Source organism: Typha angustifolia, chromosome 1 (assembly GCF_048772165.1).
Source record: "Typha angustifolia cultivar Huaian chromosome 1, ASM4877216v1, whole genome shotgun sequence".
NCBI classification, from domain to species: Eukaryota; Viridiplantae; Streptophyta; class Magnoliopsida; order Poales; family Typhaceae; genus Typha; species Typha angustifolia.
Genome location: NC_133239.1, coordinates 936,489 through 958,896, shown reverse-complemented (window position 1 = coordinate 958,896; position 22,408 = coordinate 936,489). Strand labels below are relative to the sequence as shown.

Below are 22,408 nucleotides of genomic sequence, written 5' to 3'. Positions count from 1 at the left end.
CTCATCATCGCCACCCTGTGAGCTTATCGTTATCAAGTTCCATCTTTAAATAAAGACCTCAAAAGTTTCCACATTGGATGCGTTCATGTGGGACCCTTTTATTCAAGTTAAAAGGAGCTTGTATTCACCCTCCTGAAACACTAATAACTTTTCTCGAAACGAGTGAGGTGTAAGAGAGTCTCAGAGACAGGGTCTTTATAAGCCTTAGAACAACAGAAGAAGAGGCTTCCCTATCCCAAAATTTGCTCTTCTAAACTAAGATATGGGCTCACATTAGATTAATCCAGAGGAGGGGAGGAATTGGGAGCTCTATCCTGTTAAAGGCCTACTGGGCTTATTCTTATCGGGCTTATTGCTGATAACTTATCGGTAGTTGGGCCCACCAAGTGAATAGCAATTCTTTATTGGCGATCCCGGGCATAGACAGGCTGTCTCCTCTTCTTCTCCTTGCTCTCCGCTCCCCTCCACGTCTAGATTCCAACCTAAGGTGAGAATTAGGACGACGATTTCGCCGTTTAGAGCTCGGAGGAGGAGAAGAGGGGAGGGGATCCATGAGCGTGATCGATATACTGACGCGGGTCGACTCGATCTGCAAGAAGTATGACAAGTACGACGTCGAGAAGCTCAACGCGAACAACGTCTCCGGCGATGACCCCTTCGCCCGCCTCTTCGCCTCCGTCGAGGCCGACATCGAATCCTCCCTCGAGGTCAGGCCCTTTCACTTCCCTTGTCGCCTTCCCTAGGGTTTCGTCTTGGGCTTGTTTGATTTGGTTTTGATTTGTTGATCTCGGGGTGTAGAAAGCGGAGATGGCGGCGAATGAGAAGAATAGGGCGGCGGCGGTCGCGATGAACGCCGAGATCCGGCGGACTAAGGCGCGGCTGATGGAGGAAGTCCCCAAGCTCCAGAGATTGGCCCTTAAGAAGGTCCGAAACCTTTGAAAATGTCTGAATTTGTGGATTTGTCTTCGATCCGGTGGATTATAAGTTTTTTTATTCAAGTCTTGTTATTTCTACCTAATGTTTGATTTCTTTTCCTGCTCAAATTATGATCTTTTGCGTTACTTAGGGTTATGCAATCGTGATCTTTGATTCTTGGAACAATGTAGTTTTTTTTTGAGAGATATATTCGATGTATATTTTGATTCATTTAGGTTAGTTGTGTAAAGTAAGTTAATTGGCAGGACCAAGTTGGGTTTGTATGAGGATTTAGAAATGTTGAGTAATGGTTCCCTTTGACGCCAAAAAATTGGAAGGTAAAGGAGGCAGATCTTAGATAGCAGTATTTCTTTTCTTAGAAGAATGGCCGTACACTTTTGTCTTCTCTGGGAATGTTTGAGTTATTTTTGGTCCATATAAAACTACACCCTAGTTGGAATCACAAAATTGGTGGAATTCAATTGATATGGAATTCTAGTTTAACCAAATCTGTTGTTTGGTACGTTTAAATGATGAGATTTAATTTATTTCAATTTGGTGAGACATTGTTTGTCATGTCATGCTTCTTTCCTTCATGCTAAAGAGGTGATATCACCTACTTAACCCCCTTGCTTCTTGACATGCACAACTTTCCCTCTCACCATGGGGACTGCAGAAAACCTCCACTTGTCAAGAAACAAAACTTGAGCCCACATTGTTTCATACTTGTTAGTTTCATGATATTCTTGTTGGCCTATGTTCTAGACCATGTTGTAAGTATTCGTCTTGTATACTTTGCAGTTTCTGTGATTACTGCCTGCTAAGTGTTGTTATCTGAATGGTTGAATCAACAAAGTCCTATGTTTAGTTAATAACTGTTTGCAAAGTTCAATAACAGAATAAACCTAAAAAGTACCCTTTTCTTTCCTTTGTTTTATTCCAGCATCTGGCATGTGTAAAAAGATAGATGTATTTTGTTATTGTTTCTTCTTTTTTAGCATAAGTTTTAGGTACTGTGCTATTTCCAGCATTGTCCTTATTTTTATATTTGATTTTATTGGAGTGAGGTAGAAAAAGCTCCGGTAATCCCAATGCAGAAATATATTGACTTATTTATATGGTTGTTTGCAAGTTCCAACTTTGATGACTATTACATGGCTGTTTTTTTTTTCTCCCAGCTCCGTTTTAAGTTGTTTTTTTGCATATTAGGTTTCTCTTAATTTTATAGCTTTATGCAGTGATAGATGAATGAAAGCAGCCGGCTTTCCTTTAACAATGTGTATCTAATTTATGTACTCCAAAACATATTTATTGTAGGTCAAAGGGCTTACAAAAGAAGAACTTGCCGTTCGGAATGATTTGGTTTCTGCGCTACCAGAAAGAATTCAGTCTATACCAGATGGGAGCACTACTGGGACAAAGCAAACTGGTAGTTGGACAGCTTCAGCTTCCCGCACAGAAATTAGATTTGACTCAACTACAGGTATAAATAATGCTCTCATAAGGTCAATTAATGGGTTTCCATTTATCTATCTGGGACTTTTGGGTGCTTTATTTGTGAGTTTGATAAAGCTTTGTGACGACCAGTTCGGTTCCATGAAAGCAATTCTCAAAGATGATCAGATAGTTTCTAATGCAGAGGTTCTTTTAAAGTAAGTGGGCAAATAGTTAAAATAATATATGTCATGACCTGATCTTAGATCATGTTTGACCATGAATCCTGAGGCAATTGCCCAAGAGAGATGAAGCCTTTCTAACATTTCCTAGAACATGTAGCTAAGATTGGATAGTGTTTTTTAGGTTACGAGATAGGTCAAGAGTAACTGATAATTTAAGCACTAAGGTACATAAGCATGAACACATGATCACATGTGGCTTAAAGTAGGTTCTCCTTGGTGCACTTATCGGGGAGAAGCTTTATTTGCTATCCTAAACTCTAAACTTTTCCCTTTTTACAGTGCCTGTGCTTAGTGTTTTATCCTTGTGCCATGCTTTATGAAATAACTGCTTGCTTATTTTTCTGAACGGATATAGATGGAAGATTTGAGAGTGAGTACTTTCAGCAAACTGAAGAATCAAATCAATTTAGACAAGAATATGAGATGCGCAGAATGAAACAGGCAAGCATTCCCATTTTGATGCCTACTTAGTTATTAGCTGAAGTCTTTTGTTTCTATTTGATAACTCGTTCTTCACATTTTACAACTCCAGAAGAATGCATTTCCATTTTTGTGATGCACATTGCAGACTACAATTGTCAGTCGAGAATTTTACAATTAGGCATTTTTCTCATTTTGCTGCACCAAAAATGTGATTTCTGTATATTTATTGTTCTTTAGAATTAAATCTGATTTGTTGGGCTCTCAGTGGCATTTTTTACCTGGAGAGCAAGGAGCTCTATTGGTATAACCTATGATTTTAGGCTGCAATGCATCTCTTTCCTCTGTTTAACCAACAGTTCACTTTATTAGGGTTTTCAGATGATCTAAAGTATCTCTACAGTCATAACACAGGCCTAATTTTACTGTACTTTCAAAGATTGTCTATCCTTCTTTCCTTCTTTAATCTGACTAATGTATCAGGACTGTTCATTTTCTCAAACTGTATTGGCTGGCGGTAATCAACATTCCAGTTCCAGTACCACATAATATTTGCACAAAGGCATTGTGATACTGACTTCAGCTACTAACAAGCTCAATTTTGTAACTTATTGCAGGATCAAGGTCTGGATGTTATTTCTGAAGGTCTGGATACTCTGAAAAACTTGGCTCATGATATGAATGAGGTAGGTTTTTGCTTATTGTCAAATGATAAATTCATATGAATATAGGGCTAACCTTGTATTCAAACTGTCCAGGAAGTAGATAGACAAGTTCCTTTGATGGATGAGATTGATGCGAAGGTTAGTTTCTGTTAAAACCTTTATTTTTCTTGTTAAATTAGGAATTCAAGTAAGTTCTCATTAGGTGTTGAGTGATCCCATATACATTGGATACAGGTAGACAGAGCTAATGCAGACCTGAAAAATACTAATGTGAGGCTAAAGGAGACTGTTAATCAGGTATAGATTACGCACTTTCTGAATATGATTTGATCTTTTATAAATGTGCATGCTATATTGAGTCGCAATACTTCCATTCATCTCTAATGACTTTTTTTTCCCCACCTTTCTCAGCTGAGATCCAGCCGCAATTTTTGTATTGATATCATCTTGCTGTGTATTATTCTTGGCATTGCTGCTTACCTCTATAAGTAAGTTCACTTTGTTTTTTATGACCTCTTCATATAGTTTAATTGCTCTGACTTAACATAAGTTGCGCAACACCAGTAAGTTTAGGTGTTGGAAAATGCTTTAATTCTTGGAGCCAAATATGGGTTAATATATCTTCATTAGGATATTATTTTTATTATGGTACTATTGACCTCCTGATTGGGAACTTCTAGTTGGCAGCTTTGGTTGCTCAGTTAATTTACTGACCAAGGATGACCAGGTTAGAAATAGTGCCGCGACAAGTGCTATGCTGACTCACATGTGTGGCCTTAACTGTTTCAATGCTTGTTGCTCTCTTCCTGTAAATGGTCATTGCTCTCCACTTGTGAATGTTGCTGCTTTCCATTGGCAGATCTAGCATTCATCTGTGATTTTCCATCTACCATAGAGTAGATTCGATATGGAGGTCGACACCATCCATGATCAGCTCTTTTTGAAGGAAGAAAAAGGGTGCATTGGGTTTGTTTTAACTCGGAGCCATGCCATTGAGAAATAATTGGAGAACCTGCCTCTTTTTTCCTTTTGACAAAAGGGCAAACTGCCTCAGCCAGATTAGGCCTTTAATTTAACCGGGTTAGGTTAACTCATGCTAGCTTTGACCTAATTTAGCGCATTAAAACAACCAAAAACCCTGACCTATCTTCCTCAACCTCCTTTCTCCTCTGCAGTACCAACAGCTAGGTCTCATCCTCCTCTCTTAGTCTGATCTAATTGGCAGGCAGGCTCCTTGGCAGAAGGCAATCTCCCTTATTCTAAGAATGCGAAATAAATTTATTGCCTGACCTGTCTCTGGTCAATGGGTTAATCTACAGCTTGCTATTAGCTTGAGAACGTAAATGATGCATCTACACGTCTTCATTTTTTTATGGCCGAAGATTGTTTGGATTTTCTTTGCTACCAGTGGTGCTCTTACATATAACAGTTTTGTGCTTCATAGGGCTTAATCTCATTCTTTCTATTGCAGCGTGTTGAAAAAGTGAGTTGGAGGCCTGAAAACTCTCCCTGCCGTTTTGCAGCAGCCTGTAATTGTGCCCAATCAGACCGAGATGTGTTGTATACTTAAGCAGTGTTCTATTCTTTTTACTTTTAGTGTATTGTGGCTTCAGTATGTGTGCTTTCTATCAAAAAAAAAACCCGTCACATTACGCTTTTGAGTGTTGCTAAACACATGGTTGTGTATTTATGACTTTAAGTACTAGTGGCTTTTGCTTCAGCTTTTAGCCCCAAAAAGATACGACCATTGTTTTTACCACTGTATAGTATCTCATGACCAGGTACCATGAGTATCTCTTTACGCCACAAATTGTGAGACTTTGATGAATGGATATATCATGTATGCCAATTTCTTTTTGTACCATCGCAAAGAGCAAATATCAAAGTTCTGCCTTCATTACAGAATTTTGGACAGGGATTTTGCATGTATCATGTCTCTTGGTGGAATTATGCAGTCATAGTATCCATCAACATAATCACCTTCCTATTGTCTCTTTGGATATCAAAATTTAGAAAACGAATCAAAAGGTCTGATAATATTTTTACTATTAGCTTTTAGATTTGCACTAATTTTGTTGTAAATTATAGAATTATTTGAGAAAACAAAACAGTTAGGTAAAACAAAATCGGAGCAATAGGGTGGGGGGTAGTTTCATCTTCTTAAACGAGCTCATGCGATAGAACTTGAGAAGCAACTCCGTAATTATTTAAAATTACAAATCCGCGGAGAGAGATACCATTTCGAACTCTTTTACATGAGATTCGAAACAGTAGCAACAAGTAAAGAGCTTGAATCCCCAGTAGTAATTTACCCTAACATTATCTCTTATGGATCCCTATTATCTCCAGTTCTCGCCGTATTCGTATGCTTATCCGCTGGAGTCGAATCATACACCGAGGTCAGATCTCTTCTCCTTGTCTCTGTCTCATCTTGTTGCCGTCTCTCTTCTACATTTATGATTGCCAGACGCATAACCCTAGCTTCTAATCCTAACCACTTAGCTTTCCTTTTTCATAGTTATTTTGATAATTTCAGCACTTGCAGGGTAGTGAAGAAGCCCTAGTGGTGTAATCATAATGATCGTGACGATGTACCAACGAGAAGATGATTTACTTCGCTAGATGAAATGTTGTGCTTTATCACCAGGTAAAGTGATTCCGGGATGATAAATGGGAATAAGATTGGTTGGATAAGATTGATGTTGATTGGAAAAGAGGTCAGAAACGATTTAACTTTTGATTTATCTAACCTTTAATTCTTTTGAACTTGTCGTCTTTGGACGTATTAATTTTTAATATTATGTGGAATACCGTTTCTGGAATCGTGGTTGCTTACATATTTCGAGGTTGAAAGCCCAGGTGATTTGAATTTATCTGCAGACAATCGAGAAATTTAGTCAGCTTGCAGAAATTCTTGTAGATGTGAAATTTGTATAAGAAAATTATATAAATTTGGAAGCAAATGCTGAAAAATTGCAGTGGCACCTCGTTTTACTGTTGATGTCTATTTCTCAGGTTGAAATTATAGTTATGCAAGGAATGGAGAAGAACAAATTTGATTCTATGTATTCTACTATTCTTGCTTTTACCGTATACTTATTTGACTAGTCATCACTTCAATGCTGCTAAAAACTAGAATGCATTCTTAACTGCCTTTGTTCGTAAAACTGCTTTCTTCTTTGATACCCTGATTAATGAGCCTGTCTGTTCTTCTGCTGTTCTCCATTTACAGTTTACTTATTAACTCTTGTTTTTATTTTCCATTGTTTTTCATTGTCATTTCTTTAACAAGAAGTTCTGTGTATGATGGCCTGATTAATTAGAACATTAAATGCTTTGCAGTTAATTTTCTTATGTTCTTTTTCTTTAAAATCTTTTACTGTCATGCTAAATGCTGATAGAATATCTTTCTGCTTGAATAATGATACTCGATGATGATAATCTTCTATGACCAATTTTTTGGAAAACCATATTGTCCTTATTAATTTAAGCTATAAATTTGCAACAGAACTGCACAAGAAGCTATGTTTATCTGGTTTCCATCAGAAGCACTACCTTTTATCAGCTTCTAAGTTGATCATTCTTCGATTGTTGCATTCTTGGATTGCATTCCCCTGGTATACGAAGACAGCCGATAAGTGGTACGTATTTGTTTATTCATTTGCCCAGTCGTTTTTATGTGGGCCATGCTGTTCGATTGATCATTTACCTCAATGGTCCATGATAGAGAAAGCATGATAAAATCCATGGCCTACTTTTGAACTGTAGCTACTGGAAACTGTGGGCTAGAGACACATTGTCGCATGTCATTATCATGAAACTAGACAATTCAAAAGATTGCTAGCTTACGAGTTGCCTCACCAATTGTTTGGTTGTAAAGATTTGCCTTTCTCTGAGCTTGTCCATTGAAATCTTCAACAGACTTGAATTTTATGTTTTCTCTAGATATGCAATACCTGTAATGCTCTCTGTCAGATGTTGCTGAACTCTCTTTATTCTATTTGTAAAAAGTTAAACATGCTATGACGAAGTTTAGAACATTTCTAGCATCAACTAGATATATATATATATATATATATAAGCAGTTGAGTGCATTTGAGCTCCATCTCCATCCATTAAATTTGATTCTTACACATTGTTATTTGTCAATATATGGAAGATACTGAAAAGAGTCCACTTGGAAAAGAAAGGCAAATTATTCGGAAGGCGACACCATCGATCACATCATTTATTTGGCTTGTTTAGGCTTGAAGCTAGATTGCTGTAGAGATAATCTACTAACCTTTGACAATTAGGTATGGCATTCATTCCGATATGGATGCATTTAAATGCCTTGACATCATTGGTTCAAACCCTATGACACATTACATTGTTTCCAATCTAGACCTTTATCACTAACATATATATTATTATCGACATGGTTCATTACGTATTACCTTAGTGCTTCATAAAGATCACTTTGGTTACTTCAAACAATTTCAAATTATAGTTTTTTTTTTAATTACTCTGAGAAGTTACTGTTCTTCAAAACTAATATTAGTCAGTGGATTGGGAGAGGGCTAGTTTGGTCAAAACCCTACAAGGAGAGGCAAATCCCATGTCCCACTAGGCCACTACGGATTATAAATTATAACTTGTACCTCAACCTTGGGAGCCGGTCTCTCTGACACACAGAAATCGTCGCAAAACCATGGTCGGTTTGTAAAAGGACAGCATCATCGTACCAATGTCTTTGCCTTTGCTTCTTAATTATTATTTCTTTTGTCTTCAGGGAAAGATTCAAAGCACCCATAGTTTAAGGCCAGATATTTTTTTTAGCCCCCATGTTGGCTGCTTGCTGTAGAAGAACACGGCAATGCCAATTTCTTATTGCTTACCTTTGTCTTTTATTATATTTGTTTCAATTTTATGCTGTATTTTTCTTTTCCTCCAATCGCATGATCCCATTATCTTTCTCTTTCCATTTTCTTTTCCAGTTGGTTTTGGGTTCTTGGTTTTGTATCTTTTAGTTTATCTATGGGACATTTTTTTAGACCCTGGACTATGTGTTTATTGTGATTTATACCGTATCTTCTAACCATTTCTCGTTCAACCCCTAGGATTTCAATAGAATTAGTGTGGTTTAAGGTCTCTGCCAAGATTTATAGCTTTTTTAATTCCATGGGGCTGTCCAGTCAGCAGACATCTTTCAATTTTTATATTTGAGCCTTCATTATATTCCATCCACGTCGCAAGCAATCGATGTGCGCAACTCTCCCTTGTTTTCTAAGCAGAATAACAGATGCTCATCCGAATCCACATCGTCCCGTACGATTCGATTCGGATATCTGAAACATTTTTCCACTAAGTAAAGGAGTGTTATTATATACATATATATTCTATCCACCATCCTACCAAAACCAGAGCCAAGTGATAAAAAGTAGTAACTATTACTACTCTTATTATTTTGATCACCAAGATTATTACACTATACATCGGATTAAAATTCGGATAATGAATTGCAATCAATATTTACATCAATATTATGAACATTTTATCTATCTTAATTATGCTACTTCTCAAATAGTAATTTCGCTTCTCAAAATACTTACCATCGGGAACCATTTTTTCTTCTTACTGCACTAAATCCGAGATCCATCCAAAGTCCATCTCATCACCAGATATGGATTCCTCTTCTCGCCTCTGTCCCACCTCCATTTCCTCCGCCGCCGCCACCCTCGTAGGCGTCGGCGATCCGAGCCCTAATCCCATCTGGTACCTCCATGACCACGGCATCGACCTCGTCTTCCCCAGCCTCAACCTCCTCATCCCCTCCACCATTTCCCTCATCCCCACCACCGGCGACAACGGCGGCGACTCTGCCATCGGCGACACAGGCGCCGCCAGCGTCGACGTCGGGCTCATAGGCGCCGCCCTCAGCTCCCCACACGTGTGGGCGAAGAAGCAGACGCGCCTCCGGCACGCGACCCCGTCCTTGCACGGCTGCGTTCGGTACCGATCCGGGTGGAGCCAGCTCTCGAACACCCCGTGCGCGAGCTCGCACGCGTCGCCTCTCCCGCACGCTCCGCGCCGCCGGAAGTCAGCGCACGGCGTGCCGGCGTACCGGATCCGGCGAGGGTCGCGGCGCGCCGCCTTCTCGCCCGGGTGCGCGTAGGCGCATGCCGTCCAGTCGTGCGGACGCCCGCGCGGGCAGCGTCGCACCTTGAACTCGTACATGCGGAATTCGTCGCTCGAGGCCGAGTCGGCCTCCGAGTTGGAGGGGAGGAAGCAGTGTAGGGCGTAGTAGTCCATCATGGCCGTCGGATCGAGGTGGTTTGCGTCTCCGTATACCATCGCCTTGCTTCTCGTGGCTTCGAGAGGAGCCGGTCGTATATAAAGCATTTGGAAATGACCGAGAATTTAAAACGAGCTAATGCTTGGGGGAAAAGAATAGAAACGGACGCCGCTTGGTTTACGAGACGGTGGAAAGGGAAATAAGAATGGGAAGGAAGTATCTCGGTGTATTATAAGCGGACGAGATCTCTTGACGGTTCGTTCCACCAGGACACACACGTGGAAGGTAAGTTTACGAAATTACCCTTCTTTCTGCATTTCGAATCGAACAGTTTGATGCATACTACAAAACGTGGTGGCCTTGATCAGGAGTGGATATAGTACAGGATAAGGGATGATGATACGTGGCCCTAATTGCAAGTTGCTTCTGGATAAAGAGAAAGATAAAGAGAAAGTAAAGAGAAAATTAATAATAATTATTATTCTTATTTAGGTCGAATTTTTAGGAGAAGGGAAACCGAGAGAAAAAAATAGCTTAAAATGTTTAACTTTTTTTCTCTCTAAAAATAGATAAAAAAAAAGGTATTGACTCTTACTCTATTATACTTTTTATTTAATTTTTTCAAATTTTATTTACAAATTTAAATGAGAATGGTAATATAATACATTTGTCAGATATTATGCTTTATTTATGTTACTTTTATTTATTTTAAAAAATAATATTATGGATATTAGAGCTTGTACTAGTTTATTTTAATAGCTAATAATTAGATAAATAATATAATAGTAAATATGTCATTTTCTCTTCTCTTCTCTTCTCTAGATTACACCCATACAAGATGAGAGAAAAGTATTTGTCCTTCTCTCTTCTCTTAATTACATCTATACAAGACAAGAGAAAATTATTTTCTCTTCTTTTTCATTCTCTTATCTTCTCTCCTTATATCATCTCTTGGTTTATCTCCTATTCTCTTCATCCAAATGTTACCGTAGCTTTCAGCAAAAAAATTGTATTACATGCTAAGGTAAGACATTTGAAACTATGGTGATAAATGGATTACCAAAATTTTATTGATATAAAATGCGTACATGCGCATCAAGTCCTGCCTCTAGTTAGCTGCAGAATAACACTCTTTTAGCAATTATTTACTACTAGAGTAGCAAATTATAATCTATAGTTCTCTTGCTACTACTTCACTCCCCTTGATTTCTAGCTTTTTTTTTTATCAATCTGGAATAGTTGAGAACCACTGGCACATATATTCTGTCATGCATGTCATCACAGAATAGAAAATATGCTGTGCTCCAGTCTCCATGTCCTATTGAACAGTAATGGACCAACGACCACCAAAGCTCCACTGTAAATCCTAGACCCATACTGAGATAAAAAGATGACATCTCATTTCTATCTTCATGTTCTAGAGGATTACTTAGAGAGTCATTTCATCTCCCGGACAATTCTTAGAAATAGGAAATCTACAAAGATTGTTGTTGCCTTCGTAGATTGACAAATTGTCGAGTGTTTGTAATTGCTACCCAAATGGTAAAGACGATTACAAGTCTGATATATAAATTATATGGAAGAGATCAAATGACCAACATATTTGATACCTATCTACTTTTTATATCTATTATAAGGTGTGATCAAGATTTGGATGTTGATAGCATAATCACACAATTTAGCAGTAAACAATGACTAATCTCCATGATCTGAACAGTGGAAACTCCTCCGGTTGTAGAACCACACCTCTGCTTTATTTCTTCATGATGTTGGCAATGAGCCTAGCCCAATTAAGAACCATATACACATAGATCCTATCATAGATGTTGTCAATAAAGAGAAAATAAGTTGTGCTCCATGTCCTCTTGAACAGTAATGGACCAATGACCACCCAAAGCCCCACTGCAAATCCTAGACCCATGCTGAGATAAAAAGATGACATCTCATTTCCATCTACATGTTCTAGAGGATAATTTAGACTCGTTCCATCTACTGAACAATTCTTGGAAATAGGAGGCCCACAAAGATTGATGTTGCCTTCGTAGATTGACGGATTATCAAGTGTTTGTAATTGCTGCCCAGATGGTATTCTTCCTGAGAGGTTATTATGGGACAAATTCAAGTAGCTCAAAAAAGTTAAAGCTGATAGAGTTGGAGGAATTTCACCATAAAGCTCGTTGTTTGATAGGTCAAGAGACTCTAATGACTGTAGACCACCTATTGTCTCTGGAATATACCCAATCAATCGATTCCCAGACAAGTTCAAATTTTTCAATGTAGCAAGGCCTCCTATCTCTTCAGGGATCTTTCCGGTTAGACAGTTGCCTGATAAGTCGAGGCTCGACATGAGAGACATTATTGTCTTGGTATAGTATTCCAGAGCTTGCCCTTTTGTGACCACTAACATGCTAATATAATCAGGGACATAATAATTTCCATACGTGGAGATTGTGGTCATTGCTGTGAAGTTCACGATAGATGGAGCTATGGTTCCTGATAGATTGTTGTGAGCAAGGTCCAAAACATGAAGATAGTCTAGTTTTGCGAGCTGAATAGGTATATAGCCAGAAAACATATTAGAGCTTAATAGGAGAAAAACTAATTGTGGTATTCTTTCACCTATCCATGTCGGTAAGCTTCCATAAAAGTTATTATAAGAAAGATCAAGAAAATTGAGATATTGGCAACCTCGAAAAAACAAAGGGAACTCACCAGAGAGGTTGTTGTTGTGGAAGCTTACTATTGAAAGTTTGGAACCTACCGGTGTCAAGTCGCCAGGATTAGCTCTAAAAGATTTCATGCTTGTCAAACATCGAGGAAGTTGTCCTGATAGGTGGTTGTGTGATAGATCTAAGATTTCTAAGGAGTGTAGCTGGTTGCACATAGATAATGGGATGATACCAGAAATAGTGTTGTTTGAAAGATCCAACACTTGAAGACTTGTTGGTAACTGCGGGACCCCACCTTGGAACCTATTTGAATTCAGATTTATTTCAGATGCTGTTGACAAGAACTCCAGAGTTGATGGTAATACTCCGCTGATCTGGTTTAGGGAGAGATCAAGAAAGTTGACTTGAGAAATTACATTCCAAAACCAATCTGGCAACCTATCGGCTATTCTTGTATAGGACATTATTAAATAAAAAATTTCAGTCTGCGATCGAATCCACGTAGGAAAATGGGGCCCCAGATTGCAGGAGCTCAAGCCAGCATATTTTAATTTAAATGGAGGGATCCAATTTGGATCTACTACCATGGTCAGGTTGTTGTTGTCGAACAAGGATAAATCTTCTAATTTCGTCAGACTTGCAAAATGATCTTCTGATATAATGCCAACCAAGTGATTGGAACTCAAATCCAAACCGCTCAAATTAGTGAGCTTTCCAATCCCAGAAGGTATGGGACCAGTGAGGCCATTGAAACTGAGATCAAGATAACTTAGACTGGTCATATGCTCGACCCAACTTGGCAGACTTCCGGCCAAGTTATTTGCAGACAAATCCAACTCCTCTATCTTGGGCGGCAACCTTTTCATCAATTCTGTTATGTCCCCGCTAATTTGATTCCCGAATAGCATGAGTATTTTCAAGTTGCATAGATTCCTCAAAGTCTCTGGTATCATACCAATGAGATCATTACCTTCAAGCCAAAGATCTTTGAGGGAGGTCATATTTCTTAGCAGGCCATCAGGAATAGGACCATGAAAGTAGTTGTACGTAAGATCAAGGCTCACAAGTGATGTGAGATTAGAAGAGTAAAGAGGCAGAGAAGAGAACGACGCGTTGAGATTGCACATGGATAGATAGAGAACTCTTAGAGAAGCTGGAAGCATGCTCATGGCTTGCACCCCATCCACAACAGCACTGAGGTTTACCTCGCTCATGCTGAGGTACTTCAACGAAGAGAGATATGGTAGCCATGATACCAGATCAATCGAGTGCAAAGAGTTAGCAGAAAGATCGAGATGGAGCAGCTTAGTGAGATTACCAAGCTGAGGAGGTATGCTCCCACTGAAGCCTGCATCAGAGAGGTCGAGATACTTCAAGTGTTTGAAGGAGCCAATGAATTCTGGTATCCGCTTACATCCGAAGTCGTTGTAGCTCAGGTCGAGGTAGTTGAGATGCTCTATAGCCAGCAGAGAAGGACTGATCTCACCGCCCAACGTCCGAAACTTATAATTGATCACGTCAGTGTTGTAGTCATAGTTGAAGACGATGAAGTTGTTATGCAGATCGAGCTTCACAACATGGCCTGTGTTGTTGCTGCACACGACGCCCCTCCATCGGCAGCAGTCTTGGCCAGTATGCCAAGAAGATAGGACATCACTGGGATCTTCAATGCTTGCTTTGAAGGAAAGAAGTGCGTCCCTCTCTCTCTGGATGCAACTCCTTCCTCCTCCTTTGGGCTCCACAGATATGGAGGAAATGGGGATTTGATATTGGGCCAGTAGAACCCATATCATTATTAGGACGATACGACAACATTGGATAGAGGATCTTGTCGCCTTGGCCATTAAACTTCTTTTACTTCTTCTAGCTTCCAAACACCTGGGATTAATAGGATCATATAAGCAGCTCTCGCAATAGTCAAGGCCTAAAGGCAATATTAATAGAGAATAGGTACAAGTAAACAGGAAGACGAAGCGAAATGATTACTGTGTATTTTAGCTAGCCAAACACCTGGGATTAAAGAGGATATCATATATATATATATATATATAGAGAGAGAGAGAGAGAGAGAGAGAGAGAGAGAGAGAGAGAGAGAGAGAGAGAGAGAGAGAGAGAGCTGCATAGGTACCTATGTAAATATGTATATGCATAGGTATATTTCAGGAGAATTGTTGGTGGCTAGCGGTAGTCCAGGGTGATACGGCACTTGCTTCTGCTGCGCATGGAGAGTCGTAATATTATAATAGTTGTAAACTTTGGGAAATTGTAAGAATAACAAGTCAATGAGTCATAGAGTACTACTTAATTAATTTGTGCTTCTCTTATTGGTGGTAGACGAAGAATAGAGTAATCAAGGAACCTCGGCATCTATTGTTGCTACGTGGTTGACCGACCAGCTGGCTTGTAAAGTGTCTTCCTCGTGTATCTCTCCTGCCTTCCTTCATTCCCGTGTTCCTCGCTCTTCCTCCATTAGCCTTTTCGTTTTTGGTTCTTAATTTTCATTGGAGAGTGAAAAATTGCATGCAATACGTACATGCCATCAATTACGTTTTGCCTCTACTCGGTTGGTGTATATACACGTTCATGAGAGATCACTACACTGCTTAGCGTCATAGATCTAGATATACGTAGAGATATCTTTCATTAGAGATCTATCTACGACGTTAGCTAGTGACGGTGTCCGAATCAAGGCCTAAGACAGCCATAGATATTTTTCTTTTTCTTCTTTTAACGAGAGATAGTGATAGAGAATTTGTTCTCCTTCTTCTTCTTCTTCTTCCTCTTCTTCTTTATACCAAATGTTCCCCACAAAGGACATTAAATAAGTCATAGATAAAGCGACCTTAATGGTGGATAGATAGAGACACATATTTGAGCTTCCAGTTCCTGGTGACACGACATTTTAACTTTGGGAAGCTGTAAAAATAACAAGTCACTAAATCAAAGGAGAAGAGTGGGGTGGCCAAAAGGCACTCCTTTTTAGCTTTCATATATTTGCTGATGGTAGTCGAGCATCTAAAATAGTCTTCTTCCTCGTGTTTCTCATACTTCTACTCGTTCTTTTTTTTCTCTTTCTTTTTTAACTTATAAAACACGCTTCTAGTGGTTGCTTAAAGTAACCCAAAATGACTAAGACTGGTTCCTTTTTTTTTACTTTTTTTTTTAATGCTTTTATCTTTAAAAAGTGAAAAAAAGAGAGGCAATAATAGAGAACATTTAATTGTTCACAGGACATGATGAGTTCTCACGATAGTCAACAAGGTCTAAAGGCAATAATAGATAACATTTAATTCTTCGTTTTCTTCGTACGAACAGTTGTCCTGTTCTCCCACAAAGAATATCATCTGATCGACTAGCTAAAGCTACCTGCCGACTACCTTAATAATGGTGTATATTACTTAATTAATATATAGAGACCGTTGAGCTTTTCAATTCCAGACATGCACATATAAAAATATATAAAATTAACAACACTAACTATTGTTGCTGCCCAGGATCGAACTGGAGACCTTCAGTGTGTAAGACTGACGTGATAACCACTACACCACAGCAACAAATTTATGGTTTGATTTCGTTCATGTTCTTAAATTTCAAACAGAGAAGGATAACCAAGAAGAAGAAGAAGAAAAGGAAACAGGCATCAGAGGCCTTGATTACTCTTAATTTTTAATTAACCATGAGATGATGAGCCTAAATCACAAAATCTCAAATAGAACATCATGGTGTAAGTCTGATAAATGAGTAGTAGAGAAGCTTGATTAATTGTATAGGATATACCCTGTTTACATATGAATAGAATCACATCAATGAGTTTTTTGGAGGTAGAACACCAACTTCATCTTTAGTACTACCTTCCAGTCTATGACCAATGAGTGAATTAGCTTTGTTTCCATTACAAAGATGGCTCTGGAGAATTGACATCCACTGCAAATTAAAGCACTTAAAAGCATCATGGTCCATTGACATATAGTTTTGTCTGACAACTTGCTACCTGAAATAGAACTGCCATTATGTAAGCATTTGTTCTTTGACCACAAAGAAGGGAAAGAGATTAACAAAGAAGAAAGCCATTTTTACCACATCAAGGAGACTAGTGCGGCCATTCTTCTTGTTCAGGTTGCTTTGTCTCAAGAAGAACTTTTGAGCATGACTTGCTACTTGGATTGGAGTTCTTGTGGTCACAAAGTTCCTGGAGATGCCTCTCCAGTCCCCTTTTCCTAGCTTCTCAAGCCCAATTAAGAAGAATCTGTGCTCTTCCTCACTCCATGGAACACCTAAAATCCATATACACCGCACTTGAATCACCGATAAAATTTATCGAGTTGAATTTGATTTCAAACAAACTTGAGGAGAAGAAACAAATGGGAAATAAATGCTTGTTGGGATAGAAACTTATCATCAATTATCCATGCAGTATGTAAAAGGGATTAAGAATATCTCACCCTTTTTCCTTTCTTGTGTTCTTCCAACCAAACCATCAGAGATATAACCACTAGAAATCTTCTCAGTGGCTTCACCAATCGAAACAAGGGAGGAAGAAGTCGACGACGATGTAGGGGAAGGCGAAGAAGAAGCAAGAGAAGAGGATGCTAAGCAACCCATGCTAAAGCTCTTCTTCATAGGGGAAGCTACTTGAATCTGCACCCCAAAGAGCCTAAAACCACCACCACCCAATTCATCTCTTGGGCTAGTAATGCAAGTCCTTGAGTTGTGGCCATTGTTCCCACATTGAGAGCATTTCCTTCCCATGTTTAGCATCCACAAGTGAGAACACCATGCACAGTTGCAGACCTTTACTGCTAGTGTTGGTCCTCTGAATTAAGATGTGGATTTAAACCAACATAGCCAAGAATAAGAGAGGAGTGGTTGGGGATATCTGATATGTGGATTAGAGAGTACAGAGTATTTCTTGTTTTGTTGTGTGTATTCATGTATACGTATTTTAATACTCACTCAAAAGGATACATTCTTGAACCCTTTTTTTCACACATTAAATTAGCATACCCATTTTAATATATTCTTCATATTTCTTTCTCTTTATATATACATCTTAAACAACTGAAGGGAAAAAATTAAATTGTTCGTAGACGTAGTATTTTACTAGCTACTGATCGATGCAGTATAACAAGTGGGATGGCATCCTCAGTGTTGATAAATATCCAATCTCAGTTGACTATGCGTGGATATAGCATCACTTTTGTCCTTGCCTTGCCTAAAGCTTTGGGGTGCTTCTGTTCATGGTCCAGCTAAGTAACCACCATTACTTAAAACACTTTCCTCGATAACTCGAAAAAGTAGAGAATACTCAATTGCGTATTGGTATTGCTCCTTGGTACTAAGAACAGAGGAATCTTCCTACTAAGAGGTTGACATTTTTAATCACTTGTTAAGATTAATATTCATCTTGGCCACTGAATGTAAGGTTTCATAAGTCACCATTGCTTCGTTGGTTTTGTTTGTTTTCACATTTAAACTTCTATATCCTCCACTACTGTAATTGAGAATCAGTAGTCCTTGCCAAGTCATGCTAAATTTTCAGTACAGATCATTTGCTAAAATATGGCGTCTTCTGTTGATCTATCATGCCACCGTCAGGCTTTCTTTAGACTTGATGGAAAAGCAGAGTACATAGGTGACAACTTAATGGAGGTTTCAGAAGATAGTAATAAAGAATCCAAAGCAGTAGAGTAGAGGCAAAAAGGCATAATAAATTATAAAATAACTTATAAATCAGGACTTACATTTTATTTATTTTATAATTTATATTTTATTTTTAATAATTTTGTAACTAGATTTTTTTTTTAATTCTTATTTGACATCCTAACATTATTTTTAACTAACTGATATTAATCATATTACTAAAATATCATCACTATTCTCTTTTCTCTTATAAAGCAAACATGAGTAATTTATATATTTATAAATTATTTTATATATTTAAAATATTATTTTTTCAGATATTATTTAATTAATAGAGAACGTTAAATATAATTATAAAAAAAATAAAAACTAATTAAAAAAATTTAAAGATCGAGTGTGAATCACAAAAATACAGTATAATTTATAAAATTTCTTAAATTATATAGTACAAAGAGAGATCCTTCCTTTTAAAAAAAAAAGAAGGAAAAGATCATCCCCGTCTACAGTAGTACACCAGGAATTGTGCAAAAAAGCTACTTTCAGCTATTTGCCCAGATACCCAGACTTAAACGCACGAGCCCCCCCTACTATATACCCTTCCAGATGTGGGCGAAAAAATACAAAGAAACAAAGAAAAACCACCAAAAATAAAATGTATTGTTGAAAGCAATATACATGCAGAATTTTGATAGCTCCGGAATGTTTAAATGTGGCAACAGTGATTAAGTATACATGGCCTCAGCAAAGTTTTTCTTGTAATGCATGTCTAAGATCTTGCAATGATTGCATAGGGGAACTCATTGATTATACTTCTTCAAGAGCAAAATTGAATTTCTTCAAGAGCAATTCCAATTCCTGAACTTGCATATTCCACGACGACCTTCCTCAAAGGAGTCACGAATGGATTGGACCATTGAGGATACAGAAGAACATTCAGCTAACTCCTTTTCCTGTTCCTGTCATGTTGCAGTTACTTCCATGAATGATAAGGACCACATAGAAAAGGTAGAACATTATTACCGTTTCAGCGAGTCTGTCAATAAAGCTCCCTGAGTTTGTATCATCACGCATGAATATCTGTTGGTAAGCTCTCCTCATTCTCCTAATCTTGATTTTATGGAAGAATAGTCAGTTCAATACACACTGCTCAAGGTAAAATCTGATGGAAATGGCCAGATCCAAACTCCAAAGAGAATTCATGACTAGTGGGTAGATGGAATTCTAAGAGAGAAACTCAGATGAAATGAGTGGCAAATTGCATAGTCGACTACTAATTTCTTCATAAACCATTATGGCAATATAAGAAGTCTCCAATATAACAAACCCTGCTATAATGTACGTAGTGCTGACCTCCATGCTAGAGAAACCATTGCGTCGAAGACCCTCTAGATTCAAACCACGAAGCTCTGCTCTATCACCTGAAACCATCATATATTTTGGTACATCTTGCGCTATCTGTTTGAGTAAAATGGAATTAAAATGTGACAACACAACAAGAATAAACCCAAAGGTCAACTGCCAACATACCACAGAACCTCCCCCAAGAAAAGAGTATGATCCAATATGGCAAAATTGATGAACAACAGTAGCCCCAGCAGTATGAGTATAGTCCTATAACAGTAGCATTTTATTGAATTTCATTAAGCATCCTTAATAAAAGAGCAAAAGAAAAGTAAATCAAGTAAAAGAAGCACTCACTTCTACTACAACATGGCCAGCTAGCAGAGTATTATTTGCAAAAATGTTATTGTCACCCACTCTGCAATCATGGGCAATATGACAAGCGCCCATAATAAGGTTGTTGTCACCAATAGCCTACCAATTGAATGAACATAAGAAAGGTAGTAAGTTTGTTAAAATTAATGAACAAACATTATCTCAATACCGTCTTTTCACTTGATTTAGAAGATCGATGAATGGAGCTATACTCTCTGATGTCATTGTTGTCACCAATGTGCAGAAAGCACTCATCACCTGGCTGAAACAAGATATACTCCATTAGACCAATATTCATAGAAATGATCCAAATTTCACTAGGTCAAACTTGATGAAATATGTAAACCTGATAAACATCAACCTTAGTGAGGGCTTAAGTAGTTAAGTGTCCACTAATTTAAAACGTGAAACTAAATTAACTAACCAACACACTACATTGGAAGACAACATATCATCTCACTAAGACATGATGTAAAGTCATCAGCAATAATGGAATAACAGACCTTATATTTCAAATCCTGGCACTTTGCTCCGACAACTGCATAGTGTCCGATAACATTATTACTTCCAATAACTGTCTGACCGGGCAGATCCGCACCAACAATAGCACCACTACCTGACAATTTCAAATTCCAATTCATGAACAATCACACAAAGAATATCTATAGCTCTCCTTTAGAATGCATGATCAGATAAATCATTTAGCCAAATAACAAATCTGCAAGAACTAAGAAGCATAATTAAATGCAATCAACAGCAGATGATTACACTTGGTCCAACCAAAGTTAACCCTTATAACAAATAAAAGAAAAGCAGGAAAGTGCATCATCAAAGGAAATCAAGATGCTTGACAAAATGTGACCAAAATGGATAGGGGAAAAGGAAGGGAACAAAAATTTCAGAACGAAAAAGCCAGCTTCAAATTGATCCCAAGTCCTTACCTAGCTAATCTAAGCTACCTTCAAGTTTCTGATGGTGGAAATTGTGAATGCATTATAATTGCATATGGAAAGGATGACCGGTAGAAATGATTTTGGCAAATGAAATTTTTATCTTTGAAGAAGGATGAATTAAACTCTTTTCAAACCTCCTAGTACTATTTGATGTGCCTTGCACATGTTGGGAGGAAAAATGTTATTGATATCTTGTTCAGTTCATCTTCTTTTGTGCATTCAATTTTTCCTCTTTCCTTCTTTTCCTAGTCACAGAAGGTCTGAGTCAAAAGGACATAACAAGCAAGTACCTTGACAAATATAACACACAGAAATAACACAAACGAAAGGATTTACATCCCACTTACGTGAGAATGACACATTGATCTCCTAACTTAGTGTCCCCCATTATATGGCTCCCTGGGTGCAATTCACAAGCATTGCCAATCCTAACAGCAGCTCCAATTGTACAGAAAGGCCCGACTGAAACCCCCTACAAAGACCAGAAGATATAAGTAGTTCCTTCCTTTAGTATCAAATTGTACTGCTATCAAGTAATAAGCTCAAACCAATAGAACTAACAGGCGCGCGAAACTAAACAACTCAAAACGCATGTCTCCTCTTATCCTATCCCGAAATAGTGAATAGTAAATTCCGGAGGACTCAACTTTTCTTTAAAGGCTCTCCTGGAAAGAGTGAAGGCTCTTCAGGTAGAGCACTACACTGGGGGCAATCAAATCTTCTTCTTTCATTTAAAACGCAAAAGGAAGTATACTACAAGGAATTTCAAGAATTGGGAGGAATTTTAATCGTTGCCAGCCATTTTTCTTTAAATGAGAACTCAAATAACACAAAGAGGGTCAAGAATCCAACTTCACCTCCCCGAGCACCGCATCAGGATGAACAACAGCGGACGGGTGAATGCAACCGGAGCCTCCTTTCCTGCCTTCTTCTAGGGCATCTGAGGTTTAAAACGAGATTTTTCGTTACAAATTTTAACAAGAGAAAAGGATAGCAAAGAGAGAGGAATGAACCAAGAGACCTCCGTAGAGAAGGCGTGAAGTGATCAAGTGCCGGATAGAGAGTGACGAGACGCAGCGAGAGATGAGGGGAGAGAGGAGAGCTCGAGAGGAAGCAGCCATGGCGCCCAGTGCCCACACAAGGGAGGAGACCTAAATAAGTAAATATATAACTAAGCGCGTGGGTCTTAGACGGGCAACCGGGTCGGATCGAATAAAAAACAAGAAGCATGAAAGAAGAACCATTCCTATTAGACCTAAACGCAGGCCACTATCCTAATGTTAGAAAGCCCGTTAGGCCACGGCCCAAAACTCGCTACATTTTAGGGGGCATGGAATTGCAAATTTGCATTTTAGTACTGTTAATTATGTTTGCCATATCACTTTCCAAGTTGGTATATATACATTCACCTTACCTTACCTGACCTTCTTTGCAAATTTGCACTCACTATCAATCAAACCACACTCTAATCAATCGA

The 22,408-nt window shown here is 38.4% G+C and overlaps 5 protein-coding genes, 1 long non-coding RNA gene and 1 other non-coding gene across 17 annotated transcripts; 2 read left to right on the top strand and 5 right to left on the bottom strand.

Moving 5' to 3' along the window:
• Nucleotides 1–275: 275 nt before the first annotated feature.
• On the top strand, nt 276–5,466 carry LOC140766172 (syntaxin-71). The gene is made up of 9 exons (XM_073105636.1): nt 276–707; nt 799–924; nt 2,233–2,398; nt 2,950–3,035; nt 3,632–3,700; nt 3,773–3,817; nt 3,914–3,976; nt 4,091–4,167; nt 5,151–5,466. The coding sequence occupies exons 1-9, from the start codon at nt 552–554 to the stop codon at nt 5,164–5,166; spliced, it is 804 nt and encodes a 267-aa protein (XP_072961737.1). The 5' UTR covers nt 276–551; the 3' UTR covers nt 5,167–5,466.
• A 435-nt stretch (nt 5,467–5,901) lies between these two features.
• Nucleotides 5,902–7,707, top strand: LOC140764321 (uncharacterized). 2 transcript variants are annotated; one of them, XR_012105017.1, is made up of 3 exons: nt 5,902–6,078; nt 6,216–6,396; nt 7,188–7,707. It is a non-coding gene; the product is annotated as an uncharacterized lncRNA (long non-coding RNA). The 2 variants fall into 2 exon arrangements; XR_012105016.1 differs by having other exon boundaries at nt 5,907–6,078; nt 6,225–6,396.
• Nucleotides 7,708–9,097: 1,390 nt separating this feature from the next.
• On the bottom strand, nt 9,098–10,169 carry LOC140762600 (zinc finger CCCH domain-containing protein 23-like). The gene has a single exon (XM_073100476.1). The coding sequence runs from the start codon at nt 10,058–10,060 to the stop codon at nt 9,293–9,295; it is 768 nt and encodes a 255-aa protein (XP_072956577.1). The 5' UTR covers nt 10,061–10,169; the 3' UTR covers nt 9,098–9,292.
• Nucleotides 10,170–10,797: 628 nt separating this feature from the next.
• On the bottom strand, nt 10,798–15,151 carry LOC140758032 (receptor-like protein EIX2). 3 transcript variants are annotated; one of them, XM_073097715.1, is made up of 3 exons: nt 14,924–15,151; nt 14,751–14,837; nt 10,798–14,500 (listed from the first exon to the last, which is right to left on the bottom strand). In XM_073097715.1, exon 3 carries the CDS (start codon nt 14,464–14,466, stop codon nt 11,707–11,709), a length of 2,760 nt encoding a protein of 919 aa, XP_072953816.1. In that variant the 5' UTR covers nt 14,467–14,500; nt 14,751–14,837; nt 14,924–15,151; the 3' UTR covers nt 10,798–11,706. The 3 variants fall into 3 exon arrangements, with proteins under 3 accessions (XP_072953816.1, XP_072961560.1, XP_072969181.1); XM_073105459.1 differs by having other exon boundaries at nt 14,751–14,834; XM_073113080.1 differs by lacking the exons at nt 14,751–14,837; nt 14,924–15,151 and adding an exon at nt 14,609–14,665.
• A 952-nt stretch (nt 15,152–16,103) lies between these two features.
• Nucleotides 16,104–16,176, bottom strand: TRNAV-UAC (transfer RNA valine (anticodon UAC)). Its single transcript has one exon. It is a non-coding gene; the product is annotated as a tRNA-Val (tRNA).
• A 142-nt stretch (nt 16,177–16,318) lies between these two features.
• On the bottom strand, nt 16,319–17,501 carry LOC140776901 (transcription factor KUA1-like). Its single transcript, XM_073124627.1, has 3 exons — nt 17,065–17,501; nt 16,700–16,896; nt 16,319–16,613 (listed from the first exon to the last, which is right to left on the bottom strand). The coding sequence occupies exons 1-3, from the start codon at nt 17,378–17,380 to the stop codon at nt 16,572–16,574; spliced, it is 555 nt and encodes a 184-aa protein (XP_072980728.1). The 5' UTR covers nt 17,381–17,501; the 3' UTR covers nt 16,319–16,571.
• Nucleotides 17,502–18,695: 1,194 nt separating this feature from the next.
• LOC140765190 (probable acyl-[acyl-carrier-protein]--UDP-N-acetylglucosamine O-acyltransferase, mitochondrial) lies at nt 18,696–22,107 on the bottom strand. 8 transcript variants are annotated; one of them, XM_073104160.1, is made up of 10 exons: nt 21,953–22,107; nt 21,789–21,871; nt 21,279–21,403; nt 20,482–20,590; nt 20,148–20,236; nt 19,961–20,021; nt 19,790–19,873; nt 19,613–19,717; nt 19,283–19,369; nt 18,696–19,218 (listed from the first exon to the last, which is right to left on the bottom strand). In XM_073104160.1, the coding sequence occupies exons 1-10, from the start codon at nt 22,050–22,052 to the stop codon at nt 19,099–19,101; spliced, it is 963 nt and encodes a 320-aa protein (XP_072960261.1). In that variant the 5' UTR covers nt 22,053–22,107; the 3' UTR covers nt 18,696–19,098. The 8 variants fall into 8 exon arrangements, with proteins under 8 accessions (XP_072960261.1, XP_072960279.1, XP_072960269.1 ...); XM_073104178.1 differs by having other exon boundaries at nt 18,698–19,218; nt 19,283–19,364; nt 19,961–20,077; nt 20,148–20,240; XM_073104168.1 differs by having other exon boundaries at nt 18,702–19,212; nt 19,283–19,364; nt 19,961–20,077; nt 20,148–20,240.
• Nucleotides 22,108–22,408: the final 301 nt, after the last annotated feature.